This window comes from Pongo abelii, chromosome 19, assembly GCF_028885655.2.
Source record: "Pongo abelii isolate AG06213 chromosome 19, NHGRI_mPonAbe1-v2.0_pri, whole genome shotgun sequence".
NCBI classification, from domain to species: Eukaryota; Metazoa; Chordata; class Mammalia; order Primates; family Hominidae; genus Pongo; species Pongo abelii.
The window spans coordinates 54,378,008-54,400,486 of record NC_072004.2 but is presented as its reverse complement, the minus strand read 5'-3'; the positions used below and the strand labels follow the sequence as shown (position 1 = coordinate 54,400,486).

General features: G+C 37.0%; 1 protein-coding gene across 12 annotated transcripts in view; it reads right to left on the bottom strand.

The window, feature by feature from the left end:
* Nucleotides 1–22,479, bottom strand: part of BCAS3 (BCAS3 microtubule associated cell migration factor) — a 703,083-nt gene that overhangs the window by 623,569 nt on the left and 57,035 nt on the right. For all 12 annotated transcript variants that reach the window (XM_024234727.3, XM_024234725.3, XM_024234724.3 and 9 more), the window contains one exon: nt 9,607–9,688. In XM_024234727.3, coding sequence (XP_024090495.1) covers nt 9,607–9,688 — 82 coding nt within the window. The remainder of the gene's footprint in view (nt 1–9,606; nt 9,689–22,479) is intronic.

Here is a 22,479-nt window from a genome sequence, read left to right as displayed (position 1 = left end):
CAATATGGAGGGTCATCAAAAAATTAAAAATAGAACTACCATATGATCCAGCAATCCCATTACTTGGTATTTACCCAAAGGAAAAGAAATCTGTATAACCTGCACTCACATGTTTATCACAGCACTATTTACAGCAGCAAAGATATGGAATCAACCTAAGTGCCCATCGATGGATGAATAAATAAAGAAAATGTGGTATATATACAGAATGAAATATTATGTGGCCATAAAAAATAATAAAATCATGTCACTGCAGCACAGGGATGGAACTGGAGGTAATTATGTTAAGTCAAATAAGCCAGGCACAGAAATTCAGATGTCACATGTTCTCACTCATATGTGGAAGCTAAAGAAACTGATCTCATGGAGATAGAGAATAGGATGATACATACCAGAGCCTGGGAAGAATGTATGGATGGAAGGAGGGTAGATAAAGAGAGGTTGGTTAATGGGTACAAACACACAGTTAGAACAGGGGTCCCCAACTCCTGGGTGGCAGACTGGTACCAGTTCATGGCCTGTGGGTGAGCATTAGGAGAGCAAGCATTACTGTCTGTGCTCCACCTCCTGTCAGGTAAGCGGTGGCATTAGATTCTCACAGGAGCACCAACCCCATTATGAACTCTGCATGTAGGGGATCTAGGTTGTGCACTCCTTATGAGAATCTAACTAATGCCTGATGATCTGAGGTGGAACAGTTTCATCCTGAAATAATCCCCCACCATGCCCCCCATCCATGGAAAAACTGGCTTCCACAAAACAGGTCCCTGATGTCAAAAAGGTTGAGGCCGCTAAGTTAGAACAAGTAAGCCTCAATATCCAATAGCAGAGTAGGATGACTATAGTTAGCAACAATGCATTATATATTTCAAAGTAGCTACAAGAGAGAACTTGAAACGTTACCAGCACATAGAAATGATAAATACTTCAGGTGATGGATACCTAAAATACCCTAACCTGATTATTACACATTCTATGCCATTCTATGCACGTAAGACATACTCACAAGTACCGCATAACATGTAAAATATTTGTATCAATTTTAAAAATTAAAAATTGAAAAAATAGGAGAAAAATGAAAACAAATGTTAAGGTTGCTTAAGTAATCATAAATCCACATGATGAAAATTTATGAGGCTATTGAAAAGCATATTGAAAAGGAGAATATCTAATATCAGGAAAATGCTCAACTAATAATGTTAAATTAATAAAAGGCTACAAAATACATTACATAGTAATCCCAATTTTTAAAACACATCAGGTACATGGAGTGTGTGTATAAACAGGCTTAAATGATACAAAACAAGAGATTAACAGAGAGTATCTTCAGGGAACAGGGTTTTGAAATACTTTCTTCTTTTTTATACTATGTGCTATATAATCAAATAATAATTGATATTACAAGTTTCAGTTTCACCATTTACCAACTGTCAATTTCTTTTAGCATTAAGTCTCCTCACCTGTGAATTAGGATAATGGTACTCACCCTGAAGAATAGTGGAAAAGTGGTAATAATGTATACAATCAACCTAAAATGTTATCTGAAAACTATCAAGCATTATATAGTTCGCTTAATTCACCTCTCTTTTGTGTTCAGTACATTTCTCTCTATAGCTCTCATAGAAAAACGCCCTAATAACAGGGTTCAGCTAGGTATAAACTGAGAATCCTCTGAAATCAATTTCTTATACCTAAAACCATGAAATCACCAAACTGAAAAAGCAGCACCTCTAAAGCAGACATTCTCCCCTAGAAACACTGTTCTCTGACCAAAATCATTAAAGAAATTTAAGATGAATACAACATATGTTCTCAAGTTACAATTTACCTGAATCACATCACAGGCTTAGCAAAATATTGCAAAAACCTAAATGATCACAAGCAGTAAGACCTCAATAATAAAGACTAGGTGTTATTTTTAAAAATACACAATACACAAGGCAAACTGAACAGTAATTAGAGCAGAAAACATTAGAGAAGCCCTAAATCTCATAGTTCAGCCATTTAAAATGTCAATAAGCCTGTTTCCTCATCTTTGCAATAGACTGGTGAGGAATATAAACAAATGTCAGTTGGCCTACTTTTAGAGGCTTGCTAGTGTTTTGGCTGAACAGACTCTGTGTGTGTGTGTGTGTGTGTGTGTGTGTGTGTGTGTGTGTGCGCGTGTGTGTGTGTGTGTGTTTTGGCTGAACAGACTCTGTGTGTGTGTGTGTGTGTGTGTGTGTGTGTATTTTAAATTTTACATCTGCATTTCTAAGAAAATATTCAAGGCCAAAATGATTGTCTTTCTCCAAGAGCAGGAAGGAAACAGAATATACACAAGATTAACATAATTCTAATGAGTCATAAGCTCTATTAATGTAAAAAAAATCAGGCCAGGCACGGAGGCTTACACCTGTAGTCCTTGTACTTTGGGAGGCCAAGGCAGGAGGATCACCTGAGGCCAGTGGTTCAAGACCAGCCCATGCATCACAGTGGGACCCCATCTCCGACCACACCATTGCACTCCAGCCTGGGCGACAGAGCAAGACTCCGTAATTAGCCAGGCATGGTGGCACATGCCTGTGGTCTCAGCTACTTGGAGGTTAAGGCAGGAGGATCACTTGAGCCCAGGAGGTCAAGACTGCAATGAGCCATGATTGTGTCACTGTTCTCTAGCTTGGGTGACAGAGCAAAATTCTATCCCAGAGAAAGAAAGAAAAAAAAAAAAAAAGAAGTCAGGTGTGGCAGCTCACACTGTAATCCCAGCACTTTGGGACGCCAAGGCAGGAGGATCACTTGAGCCCAGGAGGTCAAGGCTGCAGTGAGCCATGATTGTGCTACTGCACTCCAGCGTGGGCAAGAGAGAGACAGACCCTGTCTCAAAATAAAATAAATAAAATAAAACACATCATTTGATCACTGATAATTTATAAACAACACTTTATACAAAGTGGCATTCTAGATGACTGTCTATAAAATACTGAATAAATTCATTATGGGGTACCCCTCATATGGTACACATTATTATCATGCAAGTCACTGCATAGAAAGCAAATATTAGAAAAACACAGTTCCTGTCATTCCAAAAAGCTAAGATTATAGAAAGAGAAACTCCATAATAAAACAGAAATTTTGTCCAAAATCTATGAAAATCAGAGACTGGCAAGGAAGAACTACTTCCTGACCGTCAACAATGTGGAAAATGTAATAAAATAAGAAGACGCGGCAGAGCATGGTGGCTCACGCCTCTAATCCCAGCACTTTGGGAGGCCGAGGCAGGCAGGGGAGGCCGAGGCAGGTAGATCATGAGGTCAGGAGATCGAGACCATCCTGGCTAACATGGTGAAACCCCATCCCTGCTAAAAACACAAAAAATTAGATGGGCGTGGTGGCAGGCGCCTGTAGTCCCAGCTACTCGGGAGGTTGAGGCAGGAGAATGGCGTGAACCCGGGAGGTGGAGCTTGCAGTGAGTGGAGGTCGAACCACTGCACTCCAGCCTGGATGATGGAGCAAGACTCCGCCTCTAAATAAAGAAAGAAAGAAAGAAAGAAAGAAAGAAAGAAAGAAAAAGAAAGAAAGAAAGAAATAGAGACAAATAACAACAAAATAGAATTTTAATTAAACTTTCAAGAAAAGTCATGATTTAAAGTTAGGCATAGTAAAATACAGAAGGATTTTCTTAGTATGAAACTAAAGATTAATAATAACCTAGTAAAGGGCTCAAATCAATGAGAAAGAATATAAACGAGTGTGATATTAATGAATATAAGTAGCAAAAATATGAGGATTTTCTATCTTCCCTAGTAATCAAGGATCAAAAAATTACATATGGGTACAGTGGGTCACATCTATAATCCCAGCACTGGGAGGCTGAGATGGGAGAATTGTTTGAGGCCAGGGGTTCAAGACTAGCCTGGGCAACATGGCAAGACCTCATCTCTACAAAAAATTTAAGAATTAACCAGGCATGCTGACGTGTGCCTATAGTCCTAGCTATTCAGGAGGCTGTGGCGGGAAGATTGCTTGAGCCTAGGAGTTTGAGGCTTCAGTGAGCTAGGATCACACCACTGCATCCCAGCCTGGGCCACAAAGTGAGACTGTCTCTAAAAATAAACAATTTTAAGTTACATATGAATAGGATTTTCTGCCATCCAGACAGGCAAAGATTGAAAAGATTCATAATAGCCAGTATAGGACAGAATAAGGAGAAGTGGGATTCTCATGTATAAATGTTGGTAGACTCTCTCTAAGAGGAAATTTTACAGCATGCATCAAAATTGAAATACACAAGGCCGAGGCGGGCGGATCACACAGTCAGGAGATCGAGACCATCCTGGCTAACATGGTGAAACACCGTCTCTACTAAAAATACAAAAAATTAGGCAGGCGTGGTGGCAGGCGCCTGTAGTCTCAGCTACTCGGGAGGCTGAGGCAGGAGAATGGCGTGAACCCAGGAGACGGAGCTTGCAGTGAGCCGAGATCATGCCACTGCACTCCAGCCTGGACGACAGACTGAGACTCTGTCTCAAAAAAAAAAAAAAAAAATGAAATACACAGATCCTTTGAGCAATTCCCCATTAGGAGTTACCCTTAAAAAAAAATTCCTTGTATACTTTTTTAAATGTAGATATATGGAAGTATATAACAACATAACCAATAGGGAAAAAACAATATAAATGCCCATACAATACAATGTTACATAATTTTTAGCAATAATAAAATAAATACCTAAGTTCTGAAATAAAACAATGTTCACTATATATTGTTATGAAAAATATTACACTTACACACATACACACACACACACACACACACACACCCTTCAGCCAATACATGTAATACATATAAACAAACTGAATCAGTCCTGGGACATAATAATACAAGTTAGTGTTATGCATGTGTGAATAGTTAAGGGGAAATATATGCTGTTAATATGGGCCTTCGGTACAGTATGCTCAATATCTGAGGAAGGATGAAAAGGAAGAAGCAGTCAGATTTACCTTTGCTAACACAGACTCACATAAATTTTCATTTCCCTCATTTCAGTATTACTTGATTTTTTTAATAATCAATATTTTCAGTGGTTAGAATTACATGGTCCTTACTTTAAGAAAGTAAAAACAGGCTGGGCGCAGTGGCTCATGCCTGTAATCCCAGCACTTTGGAAGGCCAAGGCGGGTGGATCACCTGAGGTCAGGAGTTCGAGACCAGCCTGACAAATATGGAGAAACCCTGTCTCTACTAAGATTACAAAAACGAGTCGGGTGTGGTGGCACATGCCTATAATCCCAGCTACTCGGGAGGCTGAGGCAGGAGAATCGCTTAAACCCAGAAGATGGAGGTTGTGGTGAGCCTAGATTGCACCATTGCACTCCAGCCTGGGCAACAAGAGTGAAACTCCATCTCAAAAAAAAAAAGAAAAAGAAAAAGAAAAAAAAGAAAGAAATTAAAAACATATTAAAGGAAGTGAAAGTCTCTTTTTTACTTGTATATTAAAAATATACATACTGATACATTTTATTACAAAAGTGAGGCACTAAAAGCCAAAATGGTTACTTAAAGTAATGAATAAGAAAAATTTATTACTTGGAATTAAGTTCTGGAAGGACAGATTTGAAAGATAATTAATAACAGTTTTTATCTGAGATAATACCAATTAATTAGTCATAGCTTTCTGGAATATTGTATTGAAAAAAATCCTAAGGCAGATCTAGGTTCATTAAGAAAATAATCAATTATTATTGATAGTGGCCATGAAGAAGCAGGGATGCATAAGCTGTGTTGACATGAGTAAATGCCCATTAAATACAATGATGGTCTTCTGTGGGATACGAAGACATCCAAATCCTTCAGTTTCTCACTTTTAGTTAGGGAACAGACTTTCTACAGAAATAGCTTTAAAAAGGGAATTCACTTTTTCTTCCACGTCTTAACTTGCAAAGTATTATACAATCCAGCAACATTCAACAAATATTTATTAATACCTTGTATAAAGCACTCTGTGAGACACTGAATACATAAAAACAGTCTACAAATGTAGCAAACAAGAGGCAAATGAACAATTAAAGAACATTAAGTCCTATGGAAGCATGCACTACTGACAGTGGATAAGGAGCAAGAAGGGTTAGAAGGACATGAGTATTCTAGAAGAGGAAATAACAAATGTAGACCTGAAAGCAGGAAGATGCGTCTTTTGAGGAAATAAAAGAAATTCAGTACAACTATCACAAGGGAATGTTGTTGTGATGACTACTGAGGGGGACAGGGTAAGGATGGCAGAATGTGATGCTGGAAAAATGCACAGGAAGGGATTCAGTTCACAAAAGATTTACAGAACCTTCTATGCAGCAGCACTGCTAAATTCACTGATTAATTCTAACCATTTGTTGGTTCTACTGCATTTTCTATGTACACAATCACGTTATCGATGAATAACGACACTTTCATATCCTTCTTTCTAATCTTTATGTCTTTTATTTTTTTCTTGCCTTATTGTAATGGCTAGGAACTACAATAAATAGAAGTGGTGACAGAAGTCATCCTGAACTCAGCAGGAAAGCATTCAATATATCAACATTGAGTATGACACTTGGTATACATTTTTAAAGTAGATAACTTTTATCATATTCAGAAAGTTTTTTTCTATTCCTAGTTTGCTAAAACTTTTTTTTTTAAATCATAAATGGCTACCGAGATTTGGCAAAGTTTTCTTCTACTTCTATTGAGATGATCATACACGTTTTCTTCTTCACTCTAATACAGTAAATTACATGGATTAATTTTCTTTTTTTTTTTTTTTTTTTTTTTGAGATGGAGTCTCACACTGTCACCCTGACTGGAATGCAATGGCTCTCCCTTGGCTCACTGCAACCTCCACCTCCCAAGTTCAAACAATTCTCCTGCTTCACCCTCCCGAGTAGGTGGAATTACAGGCACCGGCCACTATGCTTGGCTAATTTTTTGTATTTTTAGTAGAGACGAGGTTTCACTATGTTGGTCACTCTGGTCTCGAACTCCTGACCTCATGATCCACCTGCCTCGGCCTCCCAAAGTGCTGGGATTACAGGCATGAGCCACCGTGCCCAGCCCATTGATTAATTTTCAAATGTTAGCCAACATTGTATTCCTGGAATAAATCTTACTTTGTCCTGATGTATAATTCTTTTTATATGTCATTGGATTCTATTTACTACCTATTTATATGTAAAGTATACCAAGAAAGAAGAAAGGGAGGGAAAGAAGAAAGAAGGGAGGAGGGTATTGGATATGAGAAGTATAGGATAAGAAAAACATAACAGCAGAAAATAATTGTTCAACAGAAGTAATAGTAAGCCACACTGGAACTATCTCAAAAAAAGAATAAGAAAGAAATTCATTTTAAAAAATTAACCAGTACAAGGGATTTAACACCCAGATAATACAAGTTATGCAAAGAGTGAACAATGAAAACTCAATGGAAGAAATCAACAACAAAAATTGAAGCCATTTCATCAAAATACCGGACTTGCATTTCCAAATTAAAATGGTCCAGGAAAATGTGTGAATCAAGACACAAAGCTGCAAAGTTTCAGAACATCGGGAACAAAGCCAGACTCTTCAACATAATGTTGCACCAATGCCTTCGAAATTCTGAAGTAACATTCTTATAAACGCGTATTTGTTATCCAGTCAAATAATCAGTCAAGAGTGAAGGAAGAATAAAGACAGACAATATCTCCCACACATCCTTTTTCAGAAAGCTACATATTCCACCATAACGAATTAAAGCAAAATGGGTAAAAGAGAAAAGTGGGTATTACTCTTTTCCATTACAAGTTTTACGTGATCATTTGCACGTATAACTTTGGGGAAAAAAAATCTAAAAGGCTGCTCCAAAGGTAGTGAGTTCTTGATTGTTTACAGTCAGTTATGGATGGAAATCCTTGTTCTACTTTTTCCCCTCTTCTCACTACTGCACTTGACTAGTCTTTTTTAAAAATCTAAAAAATTAATCAAATACAATAAAAGCTACACAAGTAATTTGTTCAAATCATAACAGAAAACTTACCCATGTAAAATTATATTTTAAATCTAACAATATATTTTTAAATAAATACATTATAGTGAAGGAAGGAATCTTTTTTTAAAGAGGAAAGTAAATTAAATCTACTTCTAAATAAAATATTAGCAATATTAATTAGATATTTTCCTGACATATTTCTGCCTTAAAAGTTGAGAAAAGATGAACATTGATAATACGCATAAACAAAATAACTTCATAAATAACATGAAGAGGGAAAAATCTGCGTCTGTGAATTACACACAAAGAAACAGCAGAGCCCTTTAGTAATAAAGTCCTCCTTGATTCCAGCCATCCAAAGAGAAAGCTGGCTATTCCAAAAACCTTCTAGAAAAGGATGGTCTAGAATCTTCATTATCAAAATATTTCACCAAAGTACAAATGCAACAAAAAATAGAACAAGAGAGTGACAGAGCATGAGAGAGCAAGAGACAGCACAATCGTGTGACAAAGAAACAGAGAGACAGCTAAAGAGCTGAAACCAGAATATGCCATAGAGTTGAATAGCAAGGGAGAAAATCTACACGTGACTGCAAGATACTGTTGCTTGTTTCCTCCACCCTCCTCATTTCATTTAGGCAGATTTAGTTGCTAAATTAATCCCTAAATTATTTACGCACAATCACAATGTCATAAGTTTTCGAAAACATCATTCTCACAAATTTAGAGGATTAGCTGCTACAAGAAGTCTTATCAGATTTTTTTCACTTCCAGTAACTTTTTAAAATATAATAGAATTAAAATATTTTAATATCCTCTTTTTAAGAAGATTTTAAAGTATCCAAACATGATTATTATGATTATGTTTTCACTGCACATGCAAAAACATGCTTGAGTGAACACAGGAAAGGTAATGAGAAAATAATACCTTTGGAAAACTCAAAGTATTAAGGAGTCAGGAGTTATTTAGCCATCTAAACAGCAAGTTTAATACAAACACATATTTGAATTTTTTAAATAAATATAAAACATATATATTATTTAAACACAACATTAAGAAGTATTCTCTATTAAAGCAGAATTGCAAGCTTAAAAGCCCAAAACTCCACTTCTGACATAGCTGTAGATGCAGACAGCAGAGTCATCTACAACCCAGATAAAAGTGAAAACCAAGCTCTCCACAGCATAAGTATAACTGAGAAGGAGGGCAAAGGCATGAGAACAACAGAGACTTGAGGAATACCCACAGAAGAAAGCTAAGCCAGAAACATAACAAAGACGGCACAGTCAGCCAGGAAGGGATCTAGGAAGAAGGATGCCATGAAAACCAAGAGAGAAAAGGGCTTCAAGAAAGAGCCAGCAAAGGCAGAGGCTAAATCGAGATCAAAGAGGATGAAGATAAATCAAAACCACAGCAGAAAGTGAATGGCCATATTGAATTGGTTAAGATTACCTATTTCCATCTCAACTGACAGAACTAAGTTTATCTTTGGGGGAGGTGGGGAAGGGGAATGGACACTTGGAGGAAAACAGACTTTAGTTATCATTCTTGCTGCCTGTAGTCCAAGACCAACAAAAGAGAAACTCTTTTCTGAATGATTTTTTTTCGTAAGGACTACACTCACCAAACTGTGGAGCAGGCAAGATTCTAGCCGCTCGAATTGGGCCATGTCGAACAGAGAAGAGCTCTTGTGCTTCGCCACTGATCTGCATAAGAGAAGAAAGAAAATATTTCAGTGGGAAAATGAAGGTCACAACAGTATTATATAAAAACAAGATCTTCTAAATTTTATAACAATATTTTGTCTGAAATATATATACATACACCCACACCCATTTATTTTTGGTCATACACGTTAAGTATATTCATATCTTAAATTACTGCAAGTAATTTTAGAAAACTGTAAGAGTACACACTTGATATGAACAGAAAAAAAGGGTCTGTTCTGGAAGTCTATAATTTTTATCTTATTAAACCATTAGAAATCTGTACAGTTCCTGCACAACTGCCTTCTCTTTGAGAACAAAACAACTGTAATACTACTGTGAAAATCTCACCTTAAATATTGTAGCAACTTTAACAAATATGTTGTAAATGAGAAAAAGCAATACCTATTGCAAAGAACACTTAGGTGAAATGTGAATAACTTAGGTATACTTATGGTTAGGCAACTAATTGTCTGTTAACCTTGAGTAAATCATGTAACCTCAATAAGCCTAAATTCTTTCACAATCATAAAATGAAAAGGAAAAGCTGCTAAAAAAAGCTGCCAGGATACTTCTAATTTCAATATTCTATGAACAAAAAATTCCATATATACATACAACTTTTAAAAGTCATCATTTTTATTATACACATAAATATACACATAGCTCAAACATTATGAGTATCTAAGCACTTTGAGTCATTCATTCTATTAATTCAAAAGGTAAAGGGTATGTTCAGGACATTTTTCGGGGGATAAACATTTTTTTAAAAGAAGAACAAAAGGTAAAGAGGTATGGTAATATGTGTCAAGTGTGAAAACTACTGCTTTTCAAACTGCTGATTGAAGCACTGAGCAGATTAAATTATAGTTCAGAATAGCTTTCCTATTTCCATCTCAACTGACAGAACTACGAGTTTATCTTTGGGGGAGGTGGGGAAGGGGGATGGACAGATTAAATTACTGTACATGGTACTGTAGTTCTTAAACCATTTTCATAATTGCCTAGTGTTTGATGAAATATGCAATACCAGAGAAAATGGCAAACATTATAAAACCAGTTCAAGATACAAAAGAACTTACAACCAATGTAATAAAGATATAAATTCAATAGAGGAAACATACTGATGGTATTTTTTTAAATACCTGCCTGCCATACAAGCAGTTTAAAATATCAAAGATGTATACATTATAAAATTAGAAGTGTATAAATCTTACAATATTACTATAAATCTACAGAGCTCTCTTTTAGAGTAACTACTTTTTTAGATTTTCAGCTTCTATCTGAATTTAAGAGCTGAAAATTATAAATATTTTTGTTTCTTAAAATGTTAAGTTGTGATAACGCCTAAATGACTATCACATTCATTTTGCTTATGGTCATTACTACAAATTATTTATTAGCAAGAAATCCTTCTGTAGCACTTGGGATGCAGATGTGAAGAATGCTAGGACTAACTGTGCAACAATAGCACCACCTATCACCAATGAAACACATAAAAGCTATAAACTCATTATTCCAAACTATAAGAACTTTACTCTACAAATTCCTTTGTAACTTTTAATTTTCAGAATAAAAACCATGGCCATTACAGTCCACATTTTATTATTACAGAACAAAATTTAAAATTTAGAAAAAGTCTTCAAAGGTTATTTGTTCAACTTCCCCTGCAATGTAGTATCATACATTCTCTGAAATCTAAAAATTACAGTCTTTTTTATTTTAAGCATATATATGCTAAAAGGCGTAACACTAATGTAATCTAATTATATTACAGATGTGTTATTGGCTATTTCCACCTACCTTTTAAAATTTTAACAATAGCCAAAAGAATAAAAACACTGCCAAGCCATTTACATTTTAAAAATAAATTATTGTAACAGGTAAGTGTTACCCAATACACATGCTATTTCTATTAATAAAATAAAAAATATATTTTAAAATAATACCATAGAACTTACATTGAAATTATATTTCAAGTAATGAAAAATACTTCTCACTTTACACTTATAATAAATTATAGTATTATAAAACAAAATCCACCATTCTGTACTATTATTTCCATATGCCAGAGTTCTAGTACTTAGCTTTTGGTCCTATCAAATAAAACCTTTATGTTAAAGAAGTGTAACCATATTTAAATGAGCTGCTGTACTCAATTATTCAAAAAAAAAGAATAAAACAAATCTGTCTTAGCATACTCACAATATGATAAAAGTTTGCTATCATTGTATTTAATACACAAGAGCTTATTTTGACATCAAAAAACATTTTGAAACCTGAATATACAATACTTTTCAGCAAAACAGCTTTCAAAACAAACCTAAATGCCCTATTCTAAGCTTGTATCTTAAATACTTCCTTACACATAAGGCAATGGGTGAGGGGAGGAAAAAAACATTTGGACTGATTTTAAAATGCATCCCCACATTCACTGTCCATTCTTCATTACCTCTATGGTCCTGGGATCTGTGTTTAATTATAACTCGGGGGTGGGGATTGGGGGGAGCAGAGGAAACATTGTGTCACATTTATAGATATTTCTGAATATATTAAAATCAGGATTGTACAACCTACTGAAATTAGAAGCATAATTCTAAACCATCCTATGTGAGTCACAAAATGTCAAACTTCCTCGAGGAGAGAACTCTCCAAATAGTCTGTGGGAATTCTACATTAGAGTACCATTTCAGAACAGAAACAGTGTTAACGTTTATACAGATATGATGCATACATTTCGGAAAGGACACACAGACTTTACAGATTCTGCTTTAGCTATTTTTCTGAATAATAATTTTATACATTATGTCCACTGATAATTTTGCCTTCAAATAAGTGCCAAAACTGATTTTTTTATAAGGCTGTCAAGAGTGATTTTTTAGGTTTTAAGAAAAGAGCTCATTAAAAATGGCAAGGAATCTCAGAGATAAGGATTTTCTAAATCCTGAAAAGAAGTATACTAAACTGTAAGTTCACTTTTAAAGCAACAATAGCAATAAATAGAAGAGTAGAACTACAAGGAAGGAGAGTCCAAGCAGTATTCCAACTTCCTGGCAACTGTGATAACTTGGGGAGAGGAGCGAACAGGGAGAAAGCCTCTCTAAGAGCTCCTCATGGTCTCTGCCTTTGTTCTTACTGGCATTTTAATTTCTGATGACAGACTTTTGTTGTTTGGGGCATAAACCGGACGTACCAGTTTGGAGGCACAATAAGGAGAACAAAGAATGATTTGTTCACACTGTAGGAAAAAAAATCTTTTCCAACCATAGAAAATAGCTTTCGCATGGTGAAAATATGCAAATTACATACCAAACCAAAAAAGGGGTGGGGGTAGTACAAGTTTAGAATCTCACAACTCAATCTAAGGCAAAAGGAAATTACAACAGCTAAGACAATAATATACACACAGAAAAGGCTATACAAGTTCTGGGAGAGCTGTAGAAGTGCTTTTAGAGAATTCTAAAAGCAAATGAAGGTTATCTTGCCCTCAGAATCAAACTTATTTCTAAACTTCTGATGACTTTTCATAGACCAATTATAATATAGAAAATTCAAATACCAAAAGACAATAAAAATACTGCTTTATAATGCTGCATTATTAGGACAAGAGTACACATTCACAACCCCACTTTCCCCTATAGATACTGGTTAAATGGATGTTTGTGGTCCACAAATGATTTTTTTTTTTTTAGCAAACTTTATCGAAAGGTAACAAACAGAAAAAATACATACATCTTAAGTATATGTATAACATGAATTTTAAATGTTAGCACACCTCTGAACCAAAAGACATCAAGAAACAGAATATTATGGATACTCAGAAGGTCCTGCTACATCTCTTTTCAGTCATAATCCCACCTCAAGAGTGGCCATAACTACAATCCTGATTTCTATTACTTTAAGTTCTACTTGTTCATCTTAATGTAAATGGGTTCCCACAATATGTACCCTTGGGAATGGCTTCTTCCACACATTACTATGCTTATGAAATTAATTCATGTTGTTCCATGGAATTGTAGTTTTATACCTATTGCTACATAGATTTCCATTGTATGAAAATATTAATTTTTTTTTTTTTTTTTTTGAGAAGGAGTCTCGCTCTGTCACCCAGGCTGGAGTGCAGTGGCGTGATCTTGGCTCACTGCAAGCTCCACCTCCTGGGTTCACGCCATTCTCCTGCCTCAGCCTCCCAAGTAGCTGGGACTACAGGCACATGCCACCACGTCCGGCTAATTTTTTGTATTTTTAGTAGAGACGGGGTTTCACTGTGTTAGCCAGGATGGTCTCAATCTCCTGACATTGTGATCTGCCCGCCTCGGCCTCCCAAAGTGCTGGGATTACAGGCGTGAGCCACCGTGCTTGGCCGAAAATATTACAATTTTATCCATTGTACTACTGTTCATGGACCTCTGAGTTGTTTTTACTTTTTTACTTCAGTTTTTAGCTCTTAAGATGTCAAGGAGGCCAGGCACAGTAGCTCATGCCTATAATCCCAGCACTTTGGGAGGCCAAGGTAAGTGGATCACTTGAGGTCATGAGTTCGAGACCAGCCTGGCCAACATGGTGAAAAGCCGTCTCTACCAAAAATACAAAAATTAGCTGGGCATGGTGGCACACACCTGAAGTCCCAGCTACTCGGGAGGCTGAGGTGGGAAGATTGCTTGAACCCAGGAGGCGGAAGTTGCAGTGAGCTGAGATTGCACCATTGCACCACTGCACCATTGCAGTGAGCTGAGATTGCACCAGCCTAGGCAACAGAGCAAGGCTCAGTCTCAAAAAAAAAAAAAAAAAAAAAAAGATGTCAAGGAAAATTGCGAAAGATTTTGAAATGCTGAATAGATTACTTTGTGTTCTGTGTTTTTTCTATGGATTACCAAGAGCTCTCTCTAGCAGACCCTTTGGGGTTATCTGATTCTATAGGGGATCCACACTTTGTCTTTGACTGGGCTACTACTGTACAATACTCCAAGCTGTCAAAAACTGATAGTGATGCAATTGATTCTTGTGCACAGAAATGCAAATGAATTTTGTCTGGTAGAGATACAAGTGAATTCCACTCTGTAGAAAAGACTATTCCAAACAGTACATTTTAGTGCCAACAGAATATTAACCAAGCTTGTATCTATTAGAAAATTTATTTTAGTATTCCTAATTGCTTCTCTGCGATATTCACCTTCTCCTTGGAACCAGCTATAATAACATCCCAAATCCCTAATCAATGAGTTAAAAAAAATGCAGGATATCTGTCCCTTATATAGTTGTATGAGATCACTGTTTTACCATTTTGAAAACAACATAATAAAGAATATTGATATAAACATTCTCACAAATGCCTTTTAGTAAACATGTATATGTATTTCTCTTGGATATACATCTAGTAGAGTAACTACTTCTGTATATTAGGGCAGGCACATGTGTATCTTTTGTAGATTTAATTTTCCAATGTGATTCTACCAATTTACACTTCCACCAGCAACGTACAAGAGTTCTATCTGCTCCACATCCTAGCCAATATTTAGTGTCAGCCATTCTGGTAGGTGTCCAAAAATTATGGATTTAAATCAATAGATGCATGGTAACTGAAATGCATAAATCAGTCTCCAATGGATATGTAATGCTGCCCCAAAGTAAATATATAAATAATTAGTCTTTATTATAATGGCCCTCCATGAGGGCAGATGATGTAAGACTTTTGTCCTGAAGGACCATAGATAGGTATGATAGTACAGAATATTAATGAGATTCAAGGACTCAATTAAGCAGCTCTTGGAATAAGTAGAGTTTTTTTGTACATAATTAAATTCGTATCTTAATTCCGAATACAATAATGACCAATCCTTCCCTCAAACTAAGGTGCAATCATTAGGTTCTAGCAACACAATGTCCTTCAAAGCTAAAATACACTGATTTGTAAAAATTCAGACTTTCAGTTTCCAGGCCAACACATGGAGCTCAGAAGACTTCACTTAGATCTGACCACAAGTAAAAAGCTGAATAGCTCTTCTTACATCTGTCAGAAAAATGACGTCATAGAGCAAACTGCTGCCCCAAAAATTGGAGAGACAAACAGGCAGATACAGAGAATCACAATTTACCAGGGCAGAAATCCACAAGCAAGAACCTTCTCAGGAATCAGTACCAAGGTAGGAACACCTAAACTGTGATTCACAAATTTCTAGAGGCTCAATGTGGACAAGACATTGTAAAATGTAAAAATTAAAAATTGTAAAAAGTAAAAATTCCAGGGGAACCCAGACCTGGGGGCTCTCACACTGATGTGTTTTACCTCCACCAGGCTCTAACAGCCAATACTGAATAAAAATCTCCTCGCGCCTCTGGCAGTGGGTGTGAAAATGGAACCATCTTGAAATATGCCAGACTAGATCATTCTGTTCTTAACAAAGCCTGGCCTCGACAGAAACTACTTTATGAGAGCCTAACTTGCTGGGGTTATATCAGAGCTTAACCTACCTGGGAAAAGGTAAATACCCAAATCCAATCTCCTCTTACCTTCCTGTCTCACTTGAGGATGTTAAAAAACACACCACACACACTCAAAAAAATAATGAGAAACAAAGGACTAAAACTTACCCACAGGACTGTAGAATGGTTTCCCTCCCCACACATCGCCACTCAATTACTAACGTCCCATTTACCATAGTTCCTTTTACCCAATACAGCATATCCTCCTTTTTTTTCTTTTTTCTTTTTTTTTTTTTTTTTGAGACAGGGTCTCACTCTGTCACCCAGGCTGGAGTGTAGTAGCATGATCTCGGCTCATTGCTGCCTCGGACCCCCTGGGCTCAAGTGATTCTCCCACCTCAACCTCTCAAGTAGCTGGGACTACAGGTGCCCACCACCATGCTCAGCTGAATTTTTTTGTATGTTTTTGTAGAGACGAGGTTTCATCATATTGCCCAGGCTAGTCTTGAACTCCTGGCCTCAGTGATCCACCAGCCTCACTCTCCCAAACTGCTGGGATTACAGGTGTGAGCCACCACACATGGACCATATCTTCCTTTTAACAAAAAATTAGAAAACATACTAAAAGGCAAACAATACAATCTGAAGAGACTCAACAAGCATCAGAACCAGAATCAGAACTGGTAAGCTCAGAGAACAGCATGCGGGATAAATGCCCCAAAAAACCCTACACCAAGGCATACCATTTTCAAATTTCAAACATATCAAAGATAAAGAAAAAATCTTGAAAGAAGCCAAAGGAAATATTACCTACTTGTAGAAGAGCAAGGATAAGAATTACATTGCCTTTTCCTCATAAACGATGCAAGCAAGAAGAGAGTGAAGCACTTAGAGTGTTGTGTGAAAAAAAAAACAAAACAAAAACAGCAACCTCTAATTCTGTATCCTGAAAACTCATCCTTCAAAAACAAGAGACAAAAACTTTCTCGGACAAACAGGAACCGAGAGAATTTGTTGCTGGTAGACCTGCCTGGCAAGAAATGTTAAAAGAAGTTCTGCAGAGAAAAAGGTAGCAATATAGGTCAGAAACTCAGATTTACATAAGGAAAGAAAAACAACAGAGAAGAATAAGTGAAGGTGAAATAAAATTTATTTTTCTTTCCTCTTTTTTTCAGACAGAGTTTTGCTCTTGTCACCCAGGCTGGAGTACAATGGCGTGATCTCAGCTCACTGCAACCTCTGCCTCCCGAATTCAAGCGATTCTCCTGCCTCAGCCTCCCAAGTAGAAGGTATTACAGGTGCCTGCCACTACACCTGGCTAATTTTCGTAGTTTTAGTAGAGACAGGGTTTCACCACATTGACCAGGCTGGTCTCGATCTCCTGACCTCAGGTGATCCACCTGCCTCGGCCTTCCAAAGTGCTGGGATTATAGGCATGAGCCACTGCGCCCGACCCAAAACTTATTTTTCTTACGAATTTTTTTACAGATAATAGTTTGTTCAAAATAATAGCAACATAGTGAAACCCCATCTCTACTAAAAATGCAAAAAGTAGCCGGGTGTGGTGGTGCATGCCTGTAATCCCAGCTACTCGGGAGGCTGAGGCAGGAGAATCACTTGAACTGAAGAGGCAGGGGTTGTAGTGAGCCAAGATTGCACCACTGCACTCCAACCCGGGCAACAAGACTGAGACTCCGTCTCAAAAAATTAAATATAATAAAATAAATAAAAAATAAAAGAACAGAAATCATTCAATGACCACAATAGAATTATTAAAGTAGAAATTACATTATTAAAGTAGAAATAGAAAGCTGGAAAATAACCAAATATTTGAAGATTAAACAACATAATTCTAAATAGCACACAGGTCAAAGAAGAAAGCTCCAGAGAAATGTTCAAACATGTTTAACCAATGAAAATGAAAACACAACTTAAGAAAATTTGTGAAATGCAGTGAAAGCAGTGCATAGAGGGAAATCTGTAGCACTGACTGAATATATTATAAAACAAGAAAGATCTAAAATTAAAAATGTAACCTTCCACCTTAAAAAAAAAACTAGAAAAAGAAGAGCAAATTGAATCCAAAGTAAGTGGAAGAAAATAAATAATATAAAATAGAGCAGAAATCAATGAAATTGAAAACAGAAAATCAATAGAGAAGGTCAATGAAACCAAAAGCTGGTTCTTTGAAACGATGAATAAAATTAAGCCTCTAGCCAAGCTAATTGAAAAAGAAACAGAGAAGGCACATACTACTAATATTAGAAATGAAAGGGGGGAGGCTGGGCTCAGTGGCTCATGCCTGTAATCCCAACATTTTGAGAGGCCAAGGCAGGTGAATCATCTGAGGTCAGGAGTTCAAGACCAGCCTGGCCAACGTGGTGAAACCCTGTCTTTACTAAAAATACAAAAATTAGCCAGGCGTGGTGGTGCGTGCCTGTAATCCCAGCTACTCAGGAGTCTGAGGCAAGAGAACCGCTTGAACCTTGGAGGCAGCGGTTGCAGTGAGACAAGATCGCGCCATTGCACTCCAGCCTTGGCAACAGAGCAAGACTTGGTCTCAAAAATAGGAAGGAAGGAAGGAAAGAAGGAAGGAAGGAAGGAAGGAAGGAAGGAAAGGAGGGAGGGAGGGAGGGAAGGAAAAGAGGGGAGATCACTAAAGATCCCATGGACATTAAAAGGATAATAAAGGAACATTACGAACAACTCTATGCCCACAAGTTTGATAACCTAGATGAAATGGACCAACCCCTTGAAAGACACAATCTGCCAAAACTCACACAACAATAAATAGACAACCTGAATAGGTCTACACCTATTAAAGAAATTGACTCAGTAATTAATAACCTTCCAAAATAGAAAGCACCCAGGACCAGATGAATTCACTGGTGAATTCTACCATACATTTAAGAAAGAAATAATACCAATTCTTTATCATTCTCTTTGGAAGACAGAAGCATAGAGAATGCTTCCTAAATCATCATTTTAGGAGGCCAGTATTACTCTAACACCAGAACCACAAAAAAGACGTTAGGCTGTGTGTGGTGGCTCACTCCTGTCATCCCAGCACTTTGGGAGGCTGAGGTGGGTGGATCACTTGAAGCCAGGAGTTCGAGACCAGCCTGGCCAACATGGAAAAACACCGTCTCTACTAAAAATACAAAAATTAGCTGGGCATGGCGGCATGCGCCTGTAAGAAACAAAAAAAAAAGACATTACAAGAAAACCACAGATCAATATCTCTCATGAACACAGATGTGAAAATCCTCAACAAAATGCTAGCAAATCAAACCCAACAATGTATAAGAAGAATTATAGGCTGGGCACAGTGGCTCACACCTGTAATCCAAGCACTTTGGGAGGCCAAGGCAGGAGGATCACTTGAGTCCAGGAGTTTGACGTTAACAGTGAGCTATGATTGCACCACTGCGCTCCAGCCTGGGTGACGAAGTGAGACCCTGTCTCTGAAAATAAAATAAAGAACCAAGTGGAATTCACACCAAGTATGCAAAGCTGGTTCAACATTCAAAAAATGTTGAATGGCTCACTTAATGTAATAGCTCACTTACATTCACTTAATGGCTCACTTAACATAAGCCATCACACCAATAAGCTACATGGTAAAAATCACATGGTCAAATAACAGATGCAGAAAAAGCATATGACAAAATCCAACACCTATTTATGAAAGAAAAGAAAAAAACTCCTCAGAAACTAGGAATAGAAGGAAACTTCCGCAACCTGATTGAAGAACATCTACAAAAAAAGTCCAGCTAACATCACTTAACCTGTAATCCCAGCACTTTAGGAAGTAGAGATGAGTGGATCGCTTGAGCCCAGGAGTTTGAGACAAGCCTAGGCAACATGGCGAAACCCTGTCTCTATAAAAACCACAAAAATTAGTGCTGCATGGTGACATGCACCCGTGGTCCCAGCTACTCAGGAGGCTGAGTTGGGAGGATCACCTGAGCCCAGAAAGCAGGGGTTGTAGTGAGCTGAGATCGCGCCACTGCACTCAAGCCTGGGTGACAGAGTGAGACCCTGTCTCAAAAATAAAATAAAATAAAATAATAAATAAAATAAAATAAAAAATCATACTGAATGATGAGAAACTCGAAGCAGTTCCACTAAGATCAGGAACAAGGTAAGGATGTCCCCTCTCACCAGGTTTTTTAACATGACCCTAGCTAATACAGTAAGACAAGAAAAGGAAATAAAAGGTATAAAAACGGGAAAGAAATAAAACTGGCTTTGTTCACAGAAGACATGATCATCTATGTAAAAAATGCAAATGATTCAACAAAAAACTGGAACTGATAAGCAATTACAGCAAGGTTGCAGGATACAAGGTTAATATGCAAAAGTCACTTTCTTATATACAAGCATTAAACAAGTGGAATTTGAAATTTAAAAATACATTACCATGTACATTAGTGCCACCAAAAATGAAATACTTAGGTATAAATCTAATAAAATACATACGCAATCTATATGAGGAAAACTATAAAACTGATGAAACATATCAAAAAAGAACTAAATAAATGAAGAGACATTCCATATTCATGGATAGGAAGACTCAATATTGTCAAGATGTCAGTTCTTTCCAACTTAATGTACACATTCAATGTAATCCAAATCAAAATCAAAGCAAGTTATTCTGTAGCTATTGACAAATCAATTCTAAAGTTTCTACGGAGAGGTAAAAAATTCAGAATAGCAAACTAAATATAAAGGAGAAAGCAAAGTCAGAACACTGATGCTATCTGATTTCAAGACTTACTTTAAAGCTACAGTAACCAGAAGTGTAGTATTGGTGAAAGACTAGATAATTAGATCAATGGGGCAGAACAAAGAGTTCACAGACCCACATAAATACAGTCAACTGATCTTTGACATAATAGCACAGATAATACAATGGAGCCAAGATAGTCTTTTCAACAAATAGTGCTGAAAAAACTGGACATCCACATGCAATAAAATGAATATTGATACAGACCTTACACACTTCATAAAAATTAACTCCAAATGGATTACAGACCTAAATGTGAAACACCAAAGTCTGAAACTCAAAAAATAATATAGGAGTCTGGGCACAGTGGTTCACACCTGTAATCCCAGCACTTTGGGAGGCTGAAGTGGGAGGACTGCTTGAGGCCAAGAGTTCAAGACCAGCCTGAGCAACATAGCAAGACTCCATCTCTACTAAAAATCTAAAAATTAACTGGGTGTGGTAGTGTGCATCTGTGGCCCTAGCTACTCAAGAAGCTGAAGCAGGAGGATCACTTGAGCCCAGAGTTTAAAGCTGTAGTAAGCTAGGATCGCATTACTGGGTAATAGAAGCCTGGGTAGTAGAGCAAAACTCTAGCCTGGGGATTAGAGCAAGACTTTGTCTCTCAAACTAAATAAATAACAGGAGAAAATCTAGATGATACTGGGTATAGCAATGACTTTTTTGATACACCAAAAGCACCATCCGTGTAAGAAAAAAATAAGCTAGACTTGGTTAAAATTTAAAACTTCTACACTCCAAAAGACATTGTCAAGAGAATAAGCCAAGCCATAAACTGAGAAAACACTTGCAAAAGACACATCTGATAAAGTACTGTTACCTAAAATACACAAAGAACTTTTAAAACTCAACAATAAGAAAACAATCTGATTTTTTTTGAGACAGGGTCTGGATCTGTCACTCAGGCTGGAGTGCAGTGGTGTGATCAATGCTCACTACAGCCTCAACTTCCTGGGCTCAAGCATTTCTCCCACCTCAGCCTCCCAAGTAGCTGGGACCATGGGTACATGCCACCATGCCCAGCTAACTTTTTTAAAATTTTTTTGTAGAGATGGGGGTCTCACAAAGTTGCCCAGGCTGGTCTCAAACTCCTGGGCTCAAGCAATCATCTCACCTCAGCCTCTTAAAGTGCTAGGGTTATAGACGTCAGCTACCACACCCAACCAAACATCCAGTATTTAAAATTGGCCACTAGACATAAAAGATCATAGTAGAAGAATGCCTTGTGTTTATCTCGAGTGCATTTTGCCTTTCTGTCAAAAATACCTTTCATGTCAAAGGTAAATGACCTTTCATACCTTCATATTTTTCATATGAAAGGTATGAAAAATACCTTTCATACCTTCTGAATTAGTAACTGCTCTAATTTCACCTGGGAAGACAGGGAGCAAGAGCAGCCAATACCTGAGACCCCGGACATCTTGGTCTTATTCCAAAAATCATGTCCTATCACAACAATGCAAAATATGAAAAATACACCAGATCGTCTGTTACAAATTTTACAAATCAACAAAATCAATGATTCTAACAGTTCAGTAGAAAAGAAAATGGACTATGTTTGTAGCTATATAAATTTACT